The sequence below is a fragment of the Chiloscyllium plagiosum genome, unplaced genomic scaffold, assembly GCF_037043375.1.
Source record: "Chiloscyllium plagiosum isolate Xiang-an unplaced genomic scaffold, Cpla_swu_hap1 HiC_scaffold_1, whole genome shotgun sequence".
NCBI lineage: Eukaryota > Metazoa > Chordata > Chondrichthyes > Orectolobiformes > Hemiscylliidae > Chiloscyllium > Chiloscyllium plagiosum.
The window spans coordinates 171,376,768-171,388,794 of record NW_028270139.1 but is presented as its reverse complement, the minus strand read 5'-3'; the positions used below and the strand labels follow the sequence as shown (position 1 = coordinate 171,388,794).

The 12,027-nt window shown below is 45.5% G+C and overlaps 1 protein-coding gene across 1 annotated transcript in view; it reads left to right on the top strand.

Moving 5' to 3' along the window:
• LOC122544470 (disintegrin and metalloproteinase domain-containing protein 12-like) overlaps positions 1-12,027 on the top strand; it is a 255,817-nt gene that overhangs the window by 108,607 nt on the left and 135,183 nt on the right. The window contains exons 7-8 of the mRNA XM_087992302.1: positions 2,773-2,838; positions 9,836-9,907. Of these exons, the coding sequence (XP_087848428.1) occupies positions 2,773-2,838; positions 9,836-9,907 (138 nt within the window). The remainder of the gene's footprint in view (positions 1-2,772; positions 2,839-9,835; positions 9,908-12,027) is intronic.

The following is a 12,027-nucleotide window of genomic DNA, read 5'->3' as shown; positions in this document are numbered from 1 at the left end:
AAAGGCAGACAGCCCGAAGCGTGGAGAGATAAGCTAGAGGAGGGTGGGGGTGGGGAGAAACTAGCATAGAGTACAATAGGTGAGTGGGGGAGGGATGAAGGTGATAGGTCAGGGAGGAGAGGGTGGAGTGGATAGGTGGAAAAGAAGATAGGCAGGTAGGACAAGTCCGGACAAGTCATGGGGACAGTGCTGAGCTGGAAGTTTGGCACTAGGGTGAGGTGGGGGAAGGGGAAATGAGGAAACTGTTGAAGTCCACATTGATGCCCTGGGGTTGAAGTGTTCCGAGGCGGAAGATGAGGCGTTCTTCCTCCAGGGGTCTGGTGGTGAGGGAGCGACGGTGAAGGAGGCCCAGGACCTCCATGTCCTCAGCAGAGTGGGAGGGGGATTTGAAATGTTAGGCCATGGGGCGGTGTGGTTGATTGGTGCGGGTGACCCAGAGATGTTCCCTAAAGCGCTCTGCTAGGAGACGCCCAGTCTCCCCAATGTAGAGGAAACCGCATCGGGAGCAACGGATACAATAAATGATATTAGTAGGTGTGCAAGTAAAACTTTGATGGATGTGGAAGGCTCCTTTAGGGCCTTGGATAGAGGTGAGTGAAGAGGTGTGGGCCCAGGTTTTACAGTTCCTGCAGTGGCAAGGGAAAGTGCCAGGATGGGAGGGTGGACCTGACCAGGTAGTCACGGAGGGAACGGTCTTTGCGGAAGGCGGAAAGGTGTGGGGAGGCAAATATATCCCTGGTGATGGGGTCTTTTTGGAGGTGGCGGAAATGTTGGCGGATGATTTGGTTTATGCGAAGGTTGGTAGGGTGGAAGTTGAGCCCCAGGGGTGTTCTGTCCTTGTTACGGTTGGAGGGGTGGGGTCTGAGGGCGGATGTGCGGGATGTGGACGAGATGCATTGGAGGGAATCTTTAACCACGTGGGAAGGGAAATTGCGGTCTGTAAAGAAGGAGGCCATCTTTCCAGCATCTGCAGTCATTGTTTTTACCTTGTACATGTATTTGGAAAGGCAAGGACTGATTCGGGATAGTCAACATGGCTTTGTGCGTGGGAAATCATGTCTCACAAACTTGATTGAGTTTTTGGATGAAGTAACAAAGAAGATTGATGAGGGCAGAGCAGTTGATGTGATCAATATGGACTTCAGTAAGACGTTCGACAAGGTTCCCCATGGGAGACTGATTAGCAAGGTTAGATCTCATGGAATACAGGGAGAACTAGCCAGTTGGATACAGAACTGGCTCAAAGCTAGAAGACAGAGGATGGTGGTGGAGCGTTGATTTTCAGATTGGAGGCCTGTGACTAGTGGAGTGCTACAAGAATCGGTGCTGGGCCCTCTACTTTTTGTCATTTACATAAATAATTTGGATGTGAGCATAAGAGTTACAGTTAGTAAGTTTGCAGATGACACCAAAATTGGGGTGTAGTGGAGAGTAAAGAGGGTTACAACAGGATCTTGACCAGATGGGCCAATGGGCTGAGAAGTGGCAGATGGAGTTTAATTCAGATAAATGCAAGGTGCTGCATTTTGGGAAAGCAAATCTTAGCAGGACTTATACACTTAATGGTAAGGTCCGAGGGAGTGTTGCTGAACAAAGAGACCTTGGAGTGCAGGTTCATAGTTCCTTGAAAGTGGAGTCGCAGGTAGATAGGATAGTGAGGAAGGCATTTGGTATGCTTTCCTTTATTGGTCAGAGTATTGAGTACAGGAATTGGGAGGTCATGTTGCGGCTGTACAGGACATTGGTTAGGCCACTGTTGGAATATTGCGTGCAATTCTGGTATCCGTCCTATCGGAAAGATGTTGTGAAACTTAAAAGGGTTCAGAAAATATTTACAAGGATGTTGCCAGGGTTGGAGGATCTGAGCTGCAGGGTGAGGCTAAACAGGCTGGGGCTGTTTTCCCTCGAGTGTCGGAGGCTGAGGGGTGACCTTATAGAGGTTTTCAAAATGATGAGGGGCATGGATAGGATAAATAGGCAAAGTCTTTTCCCTGGGATTGGGGAGTCCAGAACTGGAGAGCATAGGTTTAGGGTGAGAGGGAAAAGATATAAAAGAGACCTAAGGGGCAACTTTTTCATGCAGAGGGTGGTACGGTATGGAATGAGCAGCCAGAGGATGTGGTGGAGGCTGGTACAATTGCAACATTTAAGAGGCATTTGGATGGGTATATGAATAGGAAGGGTTTGGTGGGATATGGGCCGCGTGCTGGCAGGTGGGACTAGATTGGGTTGGGATATCTGGTCGGCATGGACAGGTTGGACCGAAGGGTCTGTTTCCATGTTGTACATCTCTATGAATCTATATACAACCTTCTTTGTGGCAGAGAATATCACTTTTTCTTGATTTTAAACAGGTGATGCATTACTGTTAAACAGTGACTGCTAGTTCTCAATGCTCTTCCATTTGCAACCCACTGATATATACAGATCCGGGCCACACCTACCTGATGATGGCCCACAGATTTGATTTGCAAGCTGTGATGTTAGTGGGTGTTTTCTGAGCTGGATGCAATTGTTACTTAAAGGAAAAAGAAGGGAGGGTCCGGAAAAGGAGAATGTCAAAGAAGGAGAAGTAACAAGCCAATCAATAGACTACTTTTAATTTCAAACTGAGGATCATTCTGAGGAAATAAAGATAGTGGACAGGACAAAATACTCGGGCCTACAAGAAAAGGGATAAGCCATGTGAATTGGCCTGTAACCGGTACTGGCTCATTCAGGGCTCACTGTAAGGTTACACTTTAAACTGATAGAGATTTTCTCTTTCTCCAGATGGGAAGGGATGTGCTGTCAGAGACAAGATATGTCGAGCTGGTGCTTGTGACAGATCAGAACCTGGTGGGTAAAGTCTCCTCCTGCAGGATCAGGATTTGTGTGGATCTCTACTGTCCCTGATGCACATGAATAACCTTGGAATCTTGTTGCACATTTTCAAAGAATAGTGTAAAGCTGTTGGCGTAACCATCAAAAGTGGGGGAGTCATGGTAGTGTAGTGGTCATGACAAAAGACTGCTCATACATACCTTGTGTATTGATCTGGGGATACAAGTTCAAATCCCACTACAGCAGCGAGTCAATTTTAAATTCACTTCATAAACCTGGAACCAAAAGCCAGGTTGAGAATCATAAAACTGTCTGTTAATGTCATAAAACAACTAGTTCACTAATGTCCTTTAGAGAAAGAAATCAGCTGTTTACCTCCTCTGGTTGACATTTGACAACCTCGATGTACCAGAATGTGGGTGACCATTAACTGTCGTATGAAATGGTCTCGCAAACCACTCAGTTAAAGGGAAATGAGAGATAGGCAACAAAGGATGACTTTGCGAGAGACACACTTGTCACATTAAATCATAAACAATGAAATAATAAAATTTTGAGGCTATTATCATCTGGACAAGATAGATAAAAAGTTTCAGAGCGCAAAGCCAAATAAGTCTTAAGAGGAGTGAGTGGAACTGACCTGCAATTGAATGGAGAGTCGCAGCGGGAAAAACAACAATAAAAACAAATGAAAAAGGGAACTCAAGATCCAAAATTACAGAACTGAACACTGAGACAAAGAGGCTGTGAACAGCGTGGTTGAGATATGATAATGATTGAGCTGTGGACTCACAGACAGTGAGGCATTGAAACAGCAATAAAGTCACAGAGTTTTGAGAGGCCTGGATGAAGTGGATGTGGAGGAAATGTTTCCACCAGGAGGACTGACTAGGCCCTGAAGACATGGCCTCAGTGAAGGGACGACCTTTGGAACTGAGATAAGGAGGAATTTCTTCAGCCAGAGGGTGGTGAGTGTATTTAAGACAGAGATAGATAGGTTCAGGATGGTAAGGGGATCGGGGGTTATGGGGAGAAAGCAAGAGAAAGAGATTGAGAAACATATCAGCCACAATCGAATGGCAGAGAAAACTCAGAATCATAGAGTCAGAGAGATGTACAGCATGGAAACAGACTCTTCGGTCTGACTCGTCCATGTTGACCAGATATCCTGACTTAATCTAGTCCCATTTGCCAGCACTTGACCCATATCCCTCTAAACCCTTCCTATTCATATACTCATCCAGATGCCCTTTAAATGTTGCAATTGTACCAGCCTCCACCACATCCTCTGGCAGCTCATTCCATACACGTACCACCTTCTGCGTGAAAAAGTTGCCCCTGAGGTCCCTTTTATATCTTTCTCCTCTCACCCGAAACCTATGCCCTCCAGTTCTGGACTTCCCCACCCGAGTGAAAAGACTTTGTCTATTTATCCTATTCATGCCCCTCATGATTTTATAAACCTCTATAAGGTCACCCCTCAGCCTTCAATGTTTCAGGGAAAACAACCCCAGCCTATTCAGCCTCTCCCTATAGCTCAAATTCTCCAACCCTGGCAACATCTGGTAAATCTTTTCTGAACCCTTTCAAGTTTGACAACATCTTTCCGATAGGAAGGAGTCCAGAATTGCACGCAATATTCCAACAGTGGCCTAACCAATGTCCTGGACATTGTCCTGTCCGCAACATGACCTCCCAACTCCTGTACTCAATATTCTGACCAATAATGGAAAGCATAACAAATGCCTTCTTCATTATCCTGTCTACCTGTGACTCTACTTTCAAGGAGCTATGAACCTGTACCCCAAGGTCTCTTTGTTCAGTAACACTCCCTAGGACCTTACGATTAAGTGTACGAGTGCTGCTCTGATTTGCCTTTCCAAAATGCAGCACCTCGCATTTTTCTAAAATTAAACTCCATCTGCCACTCGTCAGCCCATTGGCCCATCTGATCAAGATTCCGTTGTATTCTGAGGTAATTTTCTTCGCTGTCCACGACATCTCCAATTTTGGTGTCAGCTGCAAACGTACTAACCATATCGCCTGTGTTCACATCCAAATCATTTATATAAATGATGAAAAGTAGAGGACCCAGCATTCCACTGGTCACATGGTCTAATTCTGCCTTCATGTAAGACATGAATGAAGATTTATTGAATGGCACTCATCGACAAAGAGAAGGATTAACAGATATTGGAGAGGACTCAGTTGAGCTTCACTGGAAGACAGTGAGGGGGAGACTCACAAATGGAAATGGGATGGGGGGGCATTCAAGGACAGTGAATGTCAGGATGTAAATAGTGCTATCCCACAAGGATCTGTGGAACAGCCTCAATTACTCGCATTATTTAGTCATGATTTGGATAATGGCATTCGAATGTTACATATCCAAATGTGCTAATGACACAAAAGAAGGCAGCATTGGTTACTCATGTCTTTTCGGGAAAGAAATCAGCCATTCTTACCTGGTCTGACCCACATATGACTCCAGACCCTCAATGATGAGTTTGACTCTCAGTTGCCCTCTGAAATGGCCAAATAAACCATTCAGTTGTACCAATCGCTTCAAAGTCTCAACAAAGAAATGAAACTTGACAGATCACCTAGTATTGACCGAGGCACAGGAAAAGACAACAACAGAAACAGCCCTGTCAACTTTTCAGGGTCCTCCTCACTAATATTAAAGGGGCTAGTGCCAAAACTGGCAGAGCTGTCTCACAGATAGTCAAGCAACAACCTGCCATAGTCATACTCACATCTTATAATATCCCAGACGTCACCACCACCATCCCTGGATAAATCCTGTCCCACCGGCAGGGCAGACCCAGCAGAGGTGGTGGCACAGTGGGACACAGTCGGGAGGGAGGTGGTCTGGGAGTCCTCAACACTGACTGTGGACCCCATGAAATCTCATGATTTCAGCTGAAACACAGGCAAGGAAACTTCCTGCTGATTACCATGTACCATCCTCCCTCGGCTGATGAGTTAATATTCCTGAGTTGAACAACACTGAAGGAAGCACTGAATGTAATTGGCAGCAGCACTACAGATCGAGCTGCTCGACTACTGAAGGACATAACTGCTTGTCTGCGTCTGTAGCAGGTGGTTAGGGAACCAACAACAGGAAAAAACATACTTGACCTCATCCTAACTAATCTGCCAGCTGCAGATGTATCCGTCCATGACAGCATCATTAAGAGCAACCATCGCACAGTTCTTGGAGAGACGAAGTCCCACCTTCATATTGAGAATACTCTCCATCATGTTTTGTGGCTGTCATTGTGCTAAAAGGGACAGATTTCGAACAGATCTAACAACTCAAAACTGAGCATCCAAAAAGCGCTGTGGGTCATCAACAGCAGCAGAATTGTACTCCAGCACAATCTGTAATCTCATGGTCTGGCATATTCCCCACTCAACCATTACCATCAACCCAGAGGATCAACCTGGGTTCAATGGAGAGTGCAGGAGATCATGCCAGGAGAAGCTCCAGGCATTCTTGAAGATGAGGTGTCAACCTGGGGAAGGCAGCAAACAGGACTACTTGCATGCCAAATAGCATAAGCAGCAAGTCAGATTGCAACGGGATCTTGATCCAATGGGCCAGTGGACTGAGAAGTGGCAGATGGAGTTTAATTTAGCTAAATGGAGGTGCTGCATTTTGGGAAAGCAAATCTTAGCAGGACTTATACACTTAATGGTAAGGTCCGAGGGAGTGTTGCTGAACAAAGAGACCTTGGAGTGCAGGTTCATAGCTCCTTGAAAGTAGAGTCGCAGGTAGATAGGATAGTGAAGAAGGCGTTTGGTATACTTTCCTTTATTGGTCAGATTATTGAGTATAGGAGTTGGGAGGTCATGTTGCGGCTGTACAGAACATTGGTTAGGTCACTTTTTGAATAACGCATGCAATTCTGGTCTCCTTCCTATCAGAAAGATGTGAAACTTGAAAGGGTTCAGAAAAGATTTACAAGGATTGGAGGGTTGGAGGATTTGAGCTATAGGGAGTGGCTGAACAGGCTGGGGCTGTTTTCCCTGGAGCATCGGAGGCTGAGGGGTGACCAGAAAGGGGATTATAAAATCATGAGGGGCATGGATAGTGTAAATAGTCAATGTCTTTTCCCTGAGGTGGGGGAATCCAGAACTAGAGGGCATTGTTGAGTGTCTAAGAGAAAAAATACAAAAGAGACCTGCAGGGCAATTAAATGCACTAAATGTGAGGTGATTCACTTTGGGAAAAATAACAAGAAGGCAGAATACTGGGTTAATGGAAAGATTCTTGGTAGTGTGGATGTGCAGAGGTATCTTGGACTCCATGTGCATAGGTCCCTGAAAGTTGCCACCCAGGTGGATAGTGCTGTTAAGAAGGCATACGGTGTGTTAAGTTTCATTGGTGGAGGGCTGAAAATGTGTTGCTAGAAAAGCGCAGCAGGTCAGGCAGCATCCAAGGAGCAGGAGAATCGACGCTTCGGGCATGAGCCCTTCTTCAGGAATGGTAGATTCATTGGTAGAGGGATTGAGTTCCGGAACCGCAATATCATGCTGCAACTATACAAAACGCTGGTGTGGCCACACTTGGAATATTGTGTACAGATCTGGTCACCCCATTACAGGAAGGATGTGGAAGCATTGGAAAAGGTGCAGAGGAAATTTACCAGGATGTTGCCTGGTCTGGAGGGAAAGTCTTATGGGGAAAGGCTGAGAGACTTGGGTCTGTTCTCATTGGAATGAAGAATGCTAAGAGGGGATTTAATAGAGACATACAAGATGATCAGAGGATTAGATAGGGTAGACAGTGAAAGTCGTTTTCCTAGGATGATGAAGACAGCTTGTATGAGAGGACAAAACTACAAATAGAGGGGTGATAGATTTAAGACTGATGTCGGAGGTAGGTTCTTTATGCAGAGTGGTAAGGGCGTGGAATGCCCTTCCTGCTAAGGTAGTCAGCTCAGCCACATTAGGGAGATTTAAACAATCCTTAGATAATGGATGATGATGGGATAGTGTAGGGGGACGAGCTGAGAATAGTTCATAGGTTGGCACAACATCAAGGGCCGAAAGGCCTGTTTTGTGCTGTATTGTTCTATGTTCTATGTCCTATGTTCACACAGAGGGTGATGCGGGTATGGAATGAGTTGCCAGAGGAAGTGGTCAAAGCAAGTACAATTACAGCATTTAAATACAGTAGCGCCTCGACTTACGAACTTAATCCGTTCCGGGACCCAGTTCACGAACCGAAAAGTTCGCGAACTGAATCAATTTTTCCCATTGTTTGGATAGCGTAAGAATGCTTGGACAGCTGTTCACAGCGCACGCACCAAAGACAAACTGAATGAGATCATGCGGGGCCCGAGAGCTTTTGCGTTCAACAAGCACGTAGCAAAGCAGAACAATGAAACCACATGGTCGCACATGGGCTTTTTGCATTTGTCCCTTCATTTGTACCTTGAATTTCATACGTGTGTTGAAGCAAAATTTTACGTACAATCCTGATTTGTTCATGAACGGGATCGTTCGTATGTCGAGGCGCTACTGTATATGAATAGGTATATGAACAGGAAGGGTTGGGGGGGATATGGGCCAAGTGTTAGCAAGTGGGGCGAGATCAGGTTAGGATGTCTGTTCAACATGGACAAGTAGAACTGAAGGATCTGTTTCCGTACTGTACATCTCTATAACTCTATAACTCAGAAGCCAGCCCTTTTATACCCATGATTTGGAGGAGCTGGTGTTGGTCTTGGATGGACAAAATTAAAAGTCACACAACACCAGGTTATAGTCATATTTTGAAGCACTGGCTTTCGAAGTGCTGCTTCTTCATCAGACCTTCGAAGGTTAGTATCTTCATACCCAGTGCCCCTTCTCTGCACTACCTCCAATGCCATTATTTCTTTCCTTTGATAAGGGGCCCAAAAGCACCTTATGTATTTCTTCTCACAACAGCTGCCAAAGTGGCAATTTCTGTACTGCTAGACATTCCACTCCGAGATTACAGCAAACGCTGTGGTCAAAAGTAGCCAAGGTTTGCACTAAAGGAACCTCTCCGATTTAAAGTAATCTCCACATTTTTGAAGGAATTTTGTTTGGAATCCGGCAAATATATGAACCTCCATCTTCACCTGTAAGGGAAGGAGCAGACAATCCTTGCAAATTCTGGCCCAATGTCTTTGAACCTTGGTAATTAATTTATGTTAATCATCACTTTTTGAAGTTCAGGCATTCACCTGTCATGACAATCTTCATCTCGATTGCTTTGTGCTTGTATGTGAAGTGTCTGAAAGGGTGTAGTAGAGAAGAGGCCTTTCAGCCCATCAAATCTGCATCAGTGGGCGGCACGGTGGCACAGTGGTTAGCACTGCTGCCTCGCAGCGCCAGAGACCCGGGTTCAATTCCCGCCTCAGGCGACTGACTGTGTGGAGTTTGCACATTCTCCCCGTGTCTGCGTGGGTTTCCTCCGGGTGCTCCGGTTTCCTCCCACACTCCAAAGATGTGCAAGTCAGGTGAATTGGCCATGCTAAATTGCCCGTAGTGTTAGGTAATAGGGGTAAATGTAGGGGTATGGGTGGGTTACGCTTCGGCGGGTCGGTGTGGACTTGTTGGGCCGAAGGGCCTGTTTCCACACTGTAAGTAATCTAATCTAAAATACACAATATTACCTGCACTACTCCCAATTTCCCATAGCCATGAACGTGGTTACAGTTTCAAAATACCTTTCAAAAGAAGGGCTGAACAAATATGTGAGGGGGAGGAAACAATGTCAGGCTATGGGGGCAGAGCAGGAAAGTGATATTAATAGGAGAGCTCCTCCACAGGTATAGCACTGGCAGGTTAGGTGAATGGCCTCAGCCTGTGCTCTCTAACCCTCCCACTGTGAAGAAGTCAGAAAGGATGATGAGGACTCCACACAACTTTGGGGAGTGTTTGGAGAGCAGTGGAGGGTGTGTGTGATCATGGGGAGTCTGAATTGGTCTGTTTGATTCACTGAATCAGCACCAACCCTTCTGTTTCCTTCCAGTATCAGAATATGGACAGTAATCGAGGAGCTGTAGTGCGAAGAATGATTGACATTGCCAACACAGTCGACCTGGTGAGTATGAAGACTCTGTTCCCATACAGGTTCACCTTTCTCTGCTAAATCTCTGTTCAGTCTCTCCTTCCTATCAGGCAGGGTAGAATGACAATGACATTAAATACAGCATTGTGGTAACCCATTGGAGAGAGGCAAATGTTATTCCCTTTTTCAAGAAAGGGAATAGAGACAACCCTGGGAATTACAGACCAGTCAGTCTTACATCTGCGTTTGGGCAAATTATTGGAGAGGATTCTGAGAGACAGGACTAATGATTATTTAGAAAAGCATAGCTTGATTATAGATAGGTAGCATGGCTTTGGGAGGGGCAGGTTATGCCCCACAAGCCTTATTGAATCCTTTGAGGATGAGACAAACTACTTTGATGAAGATAGAGCAGTGAATGTGGTATATATAGACTTTAACAAGGTGTTTGATAAGGTTCCCCATGGTAGGCTCATGCAGAAAGTAAGGAGGCATGGGATACAGGGAAATCTGGCTATCTGGATACAGAACTGGCTGGCCCTAGAAGACAGAGGATGGTAATTGGTGGAAAGTATTCAGCTTGGAGCTCAGTGACCAATGATGTTCCACAGGGATCTGTTCTGGGACCTCTGCTCTTTGTGATTTTTATAAATGACTTGGATGAGGAAGTGGAAGGGTGGCTTAGTAAGTTTACCAAAGACACAAAGGTTGGTGGAGTTGTGGATAGTGTGGAGGGCATTTGTAGGTTGCAGTGGACATTGACACATGCAGAGCTGGGCTGATAAGTGGCAGATGGTGTTCAACCTTGAAAAGTGTGAAGTCATTCACATTGGAAGGTCGAATTTGAATAGATTACAGGTTTAATGTTAAGATTCTTGGCAGTGTGGGGAATAGAATGATCTTGGAGTCCACCTCCATAGATCTCTCAAAGTTGCCATCTCAGATGATAGGGTTGTGAAGAAGGCGTGTGGTGTGTTGGCTTTCATTAACAGGGGGATTGAGTTTAAGAGCCAAAAGGTTATGCTGCAGTTCTATAAAGCCCTGGTGAGACAACACTTAGAATATTGTGTCCAGTTCTGGTCACCTCATTATAGGAAGGATGTGGAAGGTTAAGAGAAGGTGCAGAGGAGATTTACCAGGATGCTGCCTGGGATGGAGGGCGTGTTTTATGAAGAAAGGTTGAGGGAGCTCAGGCTTTTCTCATTGGAATGAAGAGGGATGAGAGGTGACTTGATAGAGGAGTACAAGATGATGCGAGACATAGATAGAGTGGATAGCTGGAAACCTTTTCCCAGGGTGGAAATTACTATATCCCTGTGTTCCCTTCCTATTCATGTATTGGTCCATTTGCTTTCACTCTCTCTTCTGGCAGCACGTTCCAGGCACTCACCACCCTTTGTGCAAAATATTTGCCTCGCACATCTCTTTTAAACTTCCCGCCCGCCCCATACCTTAAACCTGTGTCCCCCAGTAATTAAACCCTCCACCCTGGGAAAACACCTGACACTTTCCACTCTATCCATCCATTCACAAACTTAGAAACTTCTGTCAGGTCACTCCTCAAATTCCTGCCTTCCAGTGAAAACAGATTCCTGAAGAAGGGCTCATGCCCGAAACGTCGATTCTCCTGCTCCTTGGATGCTGCCTGACCTGCTGCACTTTTCCAGCAACACATTTTCAGTTCCAGTGAAAACGAGCCAGGTCTTTCCAATCTTTCTTCACAGCTAAAATCCCAATCCCAGGCAACATTGTGGTAAACCTTTTCTGTACCCTCTCCAAAATATCCACATCCTCCTGGTAGTGTGGTGACCAGAACCGTACGCAATATTCAAGTGTGGCCTAAGTTCTGTAAAGCTACAGTATAGCTTGCCTATCCTTATACTCAATGCCCCTTCTATTGAAGGCAAGTATGCTATAGACCTTTTTTACTACCTCATCTACCTGTGCTGCCATCTTCAGTGATCTGTGAACCTGCACACCCAGATCCCTCTGTATTTCAATTCTCCCAAGGGTTCTGCCATTCACTGTATAATTTCCACTGTACTTGACCTTCCAAAATATATCACCACACATTTGTCCGGATTAAACTATTTCTGCCATTTTTCTGACCATAACTCAGACTGATCTATATCCTGCTGTATTCTCTGTCAGTC